The sequence below is a fragment of the Nestor notabilis genome, unplaced genomic scaffold (genome assembly GCF_000696875.1).
Source record: "Nestor notabilis isolate BGI_N333 unplaced genomic scaffold, ASM69687v1 scaffold4916, whole genome shotgun sequence".
NCBI classification, from domain to species: domain Eukaryota; kingdom Metazoa; phylum Chordata; class Aves; order Psittaciformes; family Psittacidae; genus Nestor; species Nestor notabilis.
In genome coordinates, this window is record NW_009933204.1 from 51,075 (window position 1) to 61,575 (window position 10,501).

General features: G+C 38.9%; 1 protein-coding gene across 1 annotated transcript; it reads right to left on the reverse strand.

The window, feature by feature from the left end:
- Positions 1 to 501: 501 nt before the first annotated feature.
- LRIG3 (leucine-rich repeats and immunoglobulin-like domains 3) lies at positions 502 to 8,395 on the reverse strand (the record flags this gene model as incomplete). Its single annotated transcript, XM_010016755.1, has 7 exons — positions 502 to 1,228; positions 4,376 to 4,651; positions 4,740 to 4,883; positions 5,898 to 6,056; positions 6,261 to 6,713; positions 7,257 to 7,538; positions 8,075 to 8,395. Coding segments are annotated over 7 exons (1,880 nt in total), but the record flags the coding sequence as incomplete, so codon positions are not given.
- Positions 8,396 to 10,501: the final 2,106 nt, after the last annotated feature.

A 10,501-nucleotide genomic window follows, 5' to 3' on the forward strand; every position in this document is an offset into this window, starting at 1 on the left:
AAAGAGGAAGAAAGGGTATGGGAAAGCAAAGACTTGGGCATGCGCTGCATAGTTGGCAAATGCTTAACACTAAGCCACTTCGGAAAGACAGGCAGATATCCAGAGCTTTTTAATTCTTTTACTAAATAGTTTGGTATGGATTTGTGCATCTACTGTGCATATCCTCCAGCAGATGTATGCACTCTCGGCGCACAGGCATGGGCAGGCTGTTGGTACTACAGCCCTGCATGCATTAAAACTGAGAACGGGTGCACACCTATCTGATAGTGGAAATTCATAAAGCAGAAGATTTGCATACTTACTTTTGGCACAAATAAATTCAACCCACATTACTGGTAGCTGTGGCAGGACCACACCCACTCCTAGAAGCTGAACATGTTTAACACAGTGCATCTAAAGATACCAGTTTTAGTCAAACAAAGGTGCAAACATGCAATGGAGGGCACCCATATATGCAACATTATCTACAAACCTAAGTCACGCTTTTCATTCTTCGTACATTAATGTGGGTCAGAGACCACATGGCAGCATATTTTATTAAAAATAATGTGCAAATAAGATGCATGATACCTGCAAACAGCATGGAGTTTCCATTTGTAAAAAGGTACAAGTAACAGTACAAAATTAGAATGCTCACTACTAATTTCAATATAATGAAGTCTGACATAGAAATAGATATGCTGTACTATTTACATCATTAATTTACAAAGATATTATTTGTATAAAACAAAGCTATAAAATAATTAGAATTATAGTATTTTTATAAAGAATGTCTTCCCTGTATAAAAATGTAGAACATTTTGGCAATTATGCTTTATTTGAATAAAAATGCATTTGTTTTGTTCTGAATTCATAGCATCACGTGGTTTCTTTCTTCCCTTCTTCCTTTCTTCACACCCTTTTTAAATAAAATTCCACACTGAGGTAGTAGTATGTCAAAGTATGTCTTTGGTTCCAGAAATCAAAGGCAGGTCCAAAAGGAGCTATGTATCCAAATCAAAGGATTGAAAAGTAGAAGTCCTAAAGTTTTCAAAGGACTGTTTGTAAGTATAAATGCTATTTTCTCCTCTAGAAACTGTCCTTTCCTTTCCATCTTCATCTGCCTCTACACTGAAGTCCAGTGAGGCATGATGATTATTACAGGAAGGTTTTGGTTGGCAATTCTCTGGCTGTCTACAACTTGAGAGGGAGTCCAGCTGAGGCCTCCATAAAGGCTTTCCAAATGTTCCTGAAAGACAGTAAATGAGTAAGTACAGAAATACTGCTGCTAACAGTTCTGTGTCTCACTAAGTGCTGCATGCTAGAATGCAATCTTTAACACAAGCAAAAGATCACCAAAGTGAGATTTTACTTAACTGTTATTTTACCCCTTAAAACATCCATGCGATCACAAGCATATGGCAAGGCTCTGCCACCTGAGACATTAAAAACATTTCCAAAGTAAATATATAGCCACACATAACTTCATTACTATTGTTTTCATGACTATTCCATTTCCATTTTTCTTTGGGAAGAGTGGTGAGGTGGGAGGTGGCCACACCAAACTGCAAGCATATATACAATAAGGCACTTTTTAATACAAAAGTCACACCAGTCTCCCTGTTTTATTCTTCAGTGAACGAATGGCACATGAAATCTGTCATGCAGACTAGTAAAAAAAAAAAAAAAAAAAAAAAATGTATATTAAAAAAACATACCCTTAACATGTAGGGTTATACAACATCCTCCTACTGTGCAACCTAAATGCAATCTTTTACTGGCTAGCATCTCCCATTAATAATGAAGGTCCCACCAGTCAAAATCTCTGTTCACACCTGTTCATCATCTCTTTGCCCGTAACTGGCTAGAACAGGTGTAGCTCAAAGAAACTTTGGCATATCAGTTGAACCTTTATTAATAATTATATGGATTCACTAGCCAGAAAATAATTAAAGTTCCTGTCACTCTTTACCATTGGGAAGGTGTGAGTGTCAACACCTCTGCCAGAAGGATCTTCTCTTTTTCCACTGAAGAAAGATACGGCCGTCACAAGTCATAGTGTCCGTAAATGATTCTCAAAAAACTTGTTTTCAGAAGACAATGTGCCACAGGCTGATTTTGAAGAACTCTGGGTTTATTAATACCTTAACACTACAGTTGTTAATAAATTTTGCACCCAAAAAGCCATAATTCTAGTTTTGCTTAGTTGCTAGAAGCAAAGATTTCAAGTAAAACTAATCTGAGAAGTTACTAAAAATGGATTTGGACAGAGTTTGGACAAAGTCTGTATTTGCATCAAGGATTTGCAGAGCTGCTTGGCTCCTGACACAACATGGAAGTATGTTACTCACAGCACCAAAGCTACAAATGAATCCTGTCTTTAAAAAAACAAACCCAAAACTGTGAACTTTCTGGCTCATGCATCAACAGTGATGTTAATGCCAGCTGTAATTGTGATTTTAGAGGCAAAATTGGGCTGAATTTGAAGGCAAGGAGGCTGAAGAAGGAAATCCACAACTAAAGACAAGAAAACTATCATGACTTCTTCCAAAGCCACCACCTCCAAGATCTAACCATTGCCTCTTTGAGTGATGAGTGCTAATGATTATGAAGCATCCATGGCAATGATGATACAAGTTGGGAGGGGCAGTAGCTCCGAGAACTGACAATAAAAAGTAGCTGTGCATAGATTTTTATGGGAGACAGGGAAACATGAACCCTTGAGGATGCATTAACTCCTGGGTATACCCACATATAGTACAACTACTTTCTGAAGGAGACACAGTAAAGCCCTATCTGCACAGTCCCACCACAGCAATAGTGGCAGGCAGCCAGGAGGCTCTGTGTAGTTCCAGGGCCTCTGCCAGATGTCATGGCATCTGCAATGTTTTACAGTCCAATCATCTGGCTTTCGAAGGGGAAAACTTCAGAACTTGTACCTCCCTCCACACCTCCTGAGAACAAAGAGCCCAGTGATGCACATTTCCCCTGGCTCCCTTGCAGGGCCAGCAGACCCAGCCCTTGATCAACCATGCCAACACACCAGACAGGAGACAAATCCAGGGTACTAGGGGTGCACTTGGCACACATATATCACGGGGATGAAAGCAGTATGGTGGGCTAATATGTATTTTAAACCAACCAACCATACCAAGACCCAAAATTTAGGGAATTTCAAAGGTAATGCTCGTCTTCCCCCCACCTCTCCCTGAAATCTGGATTAAAATTGTAAACCCTGACTTAAGCTTCAAGAACTCTTTTGCCATACACACCAATGAGAGAAGATGACAAAGGAGGGGTAGAGAGGGCACTTTTCCACAGTGCCTGACTTTGAAGGGTAAACAGTTCTGGCTCACCATGTTATACAATATATCCTCATATACTGGAGTTCGAGTCTCCCAACCTGCCCTGAGCCCTTGCACACATTTTGCCTAATGTGAAAGGTCCCAGGATGGACCTTCAGGAATACTAGATGTATTCTGGTATCCCTGAAGTTTGTTAAGGTGTATTTCAATAAGTATCCTAACATTTATGGAAATCTGCCAGCTATAGTAAGATAGGAGATATGAACCACTGATGACATTTTTATGTAAACGTGAGCTATTAAGATCTCCCGGTGATCTAAATATGCTCATTATGCAGTTTTACTATAATTACTTTTCTGTTCCTGTTCACTTCAAACATTTGGGATGTTGTATTTAATGGTTCTTATAAGTCAGGTTTCCTGAGAAGCAGAACAGGGCTCCCAGTTACACCCAGAGGTGAACCACATCACCTGACTACCATGTTTGACCTGAATACTTCTTTGATGTAACTCAGTTCTGCTTCTGATCTAGCCCCAAGCTGCTCCATTCACAACACAGGATAGGGTGAATCTCCTGGCTATCTTCTGGTATGATCCAGAGGGGACCCTAATTTCTGGGGCATCCAATTATCTTCATGCACTGCAGTGGAGAGAGAGCGAGCCCACATGTACAGTTCAGTTGCGTGAGCCTTAAAAAATAGATACTGAAACATCACAATTTACTCACGGAGGAAGAGGGGGGAATAAAACAAAAAGACAAAAACCCATGCAAAATGTTAAGGAGAACTCTTGAACTGCCTTTCCTCAGCTACTTCCTGTTTTTCCTCTCCTCCTTTATAAACTATTTCTATCCCATATGCTGTATTATCTTACTAAATTCACAGATACCCACAGAAAGCAGCTCAAGGAAAACTAAAAAATTAGGTTTTTTACAATGCTAGCTATATCAGCATCTAAACACTACTACAGAATTGCCTAGTGTAATACTGGGAAAGAAAAAGCTGAGTAAACAGTTGTGCTTAATGCTGGAAGTAGGAAACGAGACAGAAAGAATGCCAGCAGCTTGAATAAAAAACAATACTTAGAACATACCCATGAAAGTGCTGTTACTGACAATAGACGAGGGTTCCAAACTTCTACTGAAATCAAATGCGTCTGAGTTCGGACTTTTGCTTTTTAGTCCAGTTCCTTCATTTTGAGTATAAACAGAGTTAATCAATCTGCTACTTGCAGCCTGCATCCCAATAATGCCAACACACTGGTCAAAGGGATCTTCCAGTGGAGGTGAGTATTGATAGCATTCCTTTTTCTTTAAATATCCAGACTCATAAGGGTCCAGGCATGCTGTTCTTTGGTCAGGGCTGCAACCTAAAGAAAATGAAAAATTGTTTTTATACAGATTCATTATAGCAAAAGATCCAGTCAGTACTAAAACATCCACCTGCTCCCAACTTACTTGCACTGTATGCTTCAAAGGCCTCAGAGCCATACATATTTCCTTTTAAATACAAGGTCCCTGAAGTCCCTAGATAGTGGCAGAGGAATGGATCTGCAACACCCTCCAAGTCTGTTTCGCTGCCATTATCTAGATGGCAAATGCCTTAAAAATAAAATTGACATGTCAGTGTATGGTCTTTCCTTAAGCTTCAGCTTACAGGTTCTTAAATTTTGTTCTTTTAAGAACCCTATCTGCTCAACTAAATATCCTAGTGTATTTAGAGCTTGCTTAAGTTTAACCTAACCTTTTGGTAAGAATTCTAATTCTAGCAAGTGTTAAGATGTGCTTTATTACAAAGTCTCTGGAAAACAGAAAAAACACAATCATGGGGATCAGAACCAGGGACTGACTTCCTCTAAAGCACTGGAAGCCAGGCTCATGCTCTGTCACACAGCCACCCTTTGGAGCACAGAGTTCTAATAAGAAAGTCCTAGGTAGAATAATCTGAGGGAGTCACTCACTGCTTGAACAGCTATACTGACTTTTAAGATCAATGGCGCCTCAAGGCTGTAGACACTGGACAAAGAGGCTACTCCTCTCACTACCCTACAAATGCAGAACTCTCATCACTGCTCCATTCCCTCCTACCCCAACTCTTCGTAGCAAGATGCCTTTTCCTCCCTAACCCAGGTATGTTCTGGATTCTCAGGGGCTGGGCGTACAAATGTTAAGTATTGCAGCTTTTAACTTGCAGTCATCCTAAATTCTTTATTGACTTTGACCCTACTAACTTTTCCACAGGAAAGTTTAATTAAGCTGATATTACCACCCATGCCTACACTAATTAAAAGCATCCTTTTCAAGCTACAAAAGAGGAAGACTTGCTGTTGTAATTCCTTTTGGACACTCTTGTTTTGGAAATGGGATTTAAATTTACTCTCAAGACTAGAGAATAACATCACAATTTAAGCAAAGCCGTAATATCATTTGGATGACCAGAACCTACTTACTGTTGTTATGTCATTGAAGCAATCCCAAGCAATAAATTTCATATCCTCAGTTAAATTTCAGTGTTTCTTTAGTGTTATTTCTACTATTATTTCTAATAGTCAGAAAGACAATAGCCAACATGCAGCTACTCAAGCAATATGAAAAATCTTAGCATTTTACACCTACCATTACTGTCCCTCTGCTGCAAGAAATACCCTCCCACAGAAGATGTGAGGAACTGATGATGACTGCCATTTTCAGATGAACCATATCCGTCCTGCCTTTCAGCCAGTGTCCCCTGGGATGACAGGTAACTTGGAATGTCTGCAGGCAAATTTGTTTCATCTGTGGAGAAGCAAAACACACACAAAAACCATTAGCACACTTCAAGACTTTGTAGAAGCATTTTTAGACTTGTCAGCAGAGGTAACAAGTAATTCACTCTTCAGACTCTGAGTCAAAGCACACAAATATTCCTACAATAAAGTCATTGTAAAGCAACCACAAGTATTCTTTTTCCTTTCCAAGGCAAACCTTCAGTTTACACACCTGTATTTGTGATGCTGCAATCTTCATTTCTCCGTCTGGTGTGGTAGATGATGACCACCCACACCAAGGAAGTGCCCACCACACAGCAAACCACAGCTATGATCACAATGCCAACTGTGGCCCATCCATCATCATCAAGTGATGGGGCAATGTTTTGAGGAGAATCACAGGTGGGAGTAGGAATTACACTAAGACGAATGTTGCCTCGTTCCGTTCCAAGCGTATTAGACATTTCACAAGTATATTTGCCAGCATCTTCTACATCTGTATCCACAATAATTAGTAACTGATTGCCCGCAGCAAAGAAGTGTCTTTCTGTTACCAAGAGAGGGCTGTCATCCTTAGTCCAATTCAGTCGGGGTGGAGGGCTACCACCAGCAATACACTGCAAGACTGCAGTTTCACCTTTTGTTACAGTTCGATCTAGCAAAGGCCGCAAAAATGATGGTGTTTCTGAAACGAAAGTGTAAGCCTTATATTCTAAATGACCTTGCAAGAATGGAAACATGTCCTTTTCCTTCACATCTCAAGAGGAAAAGCTAAATTGAATGCATCAGTAAGGCTTAATGAAGCTTATTCTCATTCTCAGAAAAAACACACTCAAGGAATTTGAATCCTATGGTTTACTTGTCAATTGATCAGACCTAGATGCTTCATTACCTTAGAAGGTAAAAAGGCTGAATCATACATGCTCAAGATTGCAGAGAACTACATTAAAAATTTTTAACAAAACATCAGGAAATTAATTAATTAAACAAAATCTCCTGCAGCCCCCACATATCAGGCATTGTGTACACTCTGAGAAATAAATAACTTCTATTATTTTGCATCACAATAGTGAACGTGTGCTGGAGTACGTATTTCTCATCTATAAGTATATGTCAATACAAATTACAGTGTTTTTATTTCTAAACAGCACTTCCATAAAATTGATATTTTTAATCAACTGATGTTCTGAAAAGGAGATTATGCCATTAAGGACTGCTAATGTCTTACCTAGTACTGTTAATGTTGCATTAGCTGAAATGCTTCCAGCAGTGTTTTGAGCTGTACAGCTATAAACGCCTGTGTCCTCAATCTTGACATCAACAATAAAGAATACGTCATCTTCAGGCATGACATGCATGCGCCTCTTGCGTGCTGCAGGAAAATCTGTTCCACCATCTTTCTGCCAAGCAATCTGTGGGACAGGATGCCCAACTGCAGCACATTCCAAACGTGCCATTGCCCCAGCACGAATGGTTAAGTCCATGGGGATCTTTGTAAATGAAGGCAGCACTACAGAAAAGTTATCAATATCAAAATGAATAAATCAAACATACTTTTCCTTTTTTGCACAGCATTTTCTTAACACCCTTCTTGAGCCTAAAAATCCCAGGGAAGCATACAGCCTCAATTTATCAGTAGCCATCAAATAGAAAGGGAGAGAGCTGTATGAGACTGCCTAGATCAAAATTGCATTTCTGCTAAAAGCCTCCTGCTACATGACCTTTCCATAGTACCTTGAAACAAAGTACAGACTTACCTCCTGTGAAGAAAAGATTAATGTTTTTCCATCTGGTTACATAGATTTGTAAGATTTACTATGTGTTGGGTCTCTTATTTGCTTTTTCCCATACTACACTTCAGTACAATGGGGCCAGATTTAAAACTGAATGATGATCTTGGAAGTAGATATATTTTAAAAAAATAACATCAGCTTATTAAGGGATCTTCTAAAAGATGCAGATGATGAGGACAGGAAAAACTGTATTTACATAACTTGATTAAAATCCTTCTACTTTAAGTACATAAGCAAAAAGTAACATACTTACTGTTTACTGTAAGTTTGGCTTTGACAGAGTAGGATGAACCAAAATGATTAGAAATAACACACTGGTATTTCCCTTCATTACTGAACTCAACATTGCGCAGTCGAAGGATGGTAGTGTATTCCATCACTTCACCGCCCTGTGCCCGGAGGTGTGCATAATTCTCCATTTCAGCATCTTGCAGTAATTCATTGTCTTTCTTCCATGCAAAAGTCATTGGGGAATCACTGCTGCTGGCTGCTGAACATACAAAACTCAAATTGGAGCCTTTGATTGCTGACTGGGTTTCTGGCTGGACAGTGATCTGTGGTTTAGGGAAGTCATCTGCACGGAAAGGAGACAAACAAAAGGAACACAGAGGAAGAGGAAAAAAATATATATGTGAGGCCTGAGGACTCTTAAGAAAGTATTTGTAAGCCTTGTTTTATAAATTTGAGAGAAGAGTCAGGTAAATATTCATAAAATGGATACATAATGCTTGCTTTTTATATTTCGTTAGCCTTAGGGCATTTATACGTGCCATATTTATGAAGTTATTGTGCCAAGTAATCTCTTATTGAAGAGAAAGCACATTTAAAAGCAGACTGTGTGTACAGTTTGTTCAACTGCATCACTGAAGAGGAAATAACTACCCCCTGACATCCCTAAGAACTATTCTGAATGTCAGTCACGAAGCCTGCCCTTCATCTTTACAACACCTCAGGCTGCTGTTAGTTTTTCCTTATCGAAAGCATAGCTCTTCTGTCATCAGAAACTGCAAGTTAAAGTCAAGGGTTTTCCCCAAACCCACAAAAAACAATCATGCCAAAAGTCACGGTTCTAGTGATTTGTGCCTGTTTGGTCCACCTTACAAACACAGCAGTGCTGAAGATCCCTTAAGCAGGGCAGCATAAAAGAATTTCAACAAATTTGTTTCTGGAGGTCCCTTTACTATCGAAAAGTTACCTTCAAAGTGCCATTTTGTGAGTTTACAGAGTTAGTTGCCTTATGAACTATTTGTTCCGTCAACTGTGTGTACATTTTATGTACAAAAGGAGTGGACAATTAAATAACTGGTCTCACAAAAGCCTTAGCATATTCTCAATTTTCAAGATGTCTCCTACCTCCTGACAAAGCTATGGACCCAAACTTCAGAAACTGCAGGAAAAGCCCTGAGCTCCAAATAGTCCTTACTACAGACCATGCCTGCACTGCAGAGTCAGGTGTTATCTAGCCCCTTTACCTCCTTACATCTCATTTGTTTGGGAACATACCAGGGTCAAAGCACTGTTTCCTCTGCACTGTGTATTACGAAAGAAAATGAGATGTGCAGACAGCCTGAACTCAAGCTGCCTGCAGAACACTTGCAAGTCTGGAGTTGTGCTACAGTGACAAGGCAACATGTCCCCTGATCTGGGATACCAAGCATAGGTCTTAAAAATCTCCCAAGTAATTTGGTTTCCATGCTTCATACCCACACCTTAAGTATTTACAATGTTTTACTCTGTTATCCCTGCACAGTCAGTGAAATTATCAACTCAATTTGCAAATGGTAGAGTTTGTCATGGAGGACTTAAATTACCCGTGTGAAAGGACAGAAGATACTTCATTCTGTTTTAGCTGTACTATCAACGGAATAACAAAATATTTTAAAACCTTAATTATTTGGCAGGAAGGGGGAATGAAAAGGTCACTTAAATAAGCCCAGACTACAGAATACAGAAAAACAGTCTAGGATAAGACTAGCAATGTTTTTGAAAGTAGAATCCCTTAATACTTCTGCATAATTACCTAATGTATCAAACGTACATCCCTTTTTCCTAATATATCTTAAAGGGTTTGAAATTAATTCATTAAAAATGTCATTCAGCAGCTAAAAGAAAGATCACAATCCCCTGTGGCTTAACAAATAAGAGATATATATTTAAATCCCCTAATTTAATTTCTTGCCAGAATGGGTTTCTCATAAATAAGGATTTATACTTCATATATACTCCATTAGCTATCCAGTAATCTGTAATTTCCTGCACCACGTCAACATTTCCTTTTCAGCAGTAGCTAGACTGTACACGATCTACTCACTATTTGATATTAATATAGTAAAAATTTTATTGCTAATAGGAGGAGAGAAAACAACATTTTTGTATTCTATTTCCTATTCTGTGCGTGCTTTGCCACTGAAAAAAGGGTACAAGTAGCAACAGTAATAATTAAGCAGTCATATCTGCTAGGAGAGGAAAGTTAATAAGACAAATACAGCTACTGTTTTGTCTCTAAAGAATATAAAGTTTGAATTTTCTTTAGTAACAAGAATAAAACGTGTACAACAAAAATACATGAAAGCCAGTTAGTTTTTATTTCCGGATATTTTCAAAGTTCCCACTTAACGTATCAAGAGTACTAACACTTTTATTCTGAATAAGAAGGGGAAAGTGGAAGACCCAGGAAACT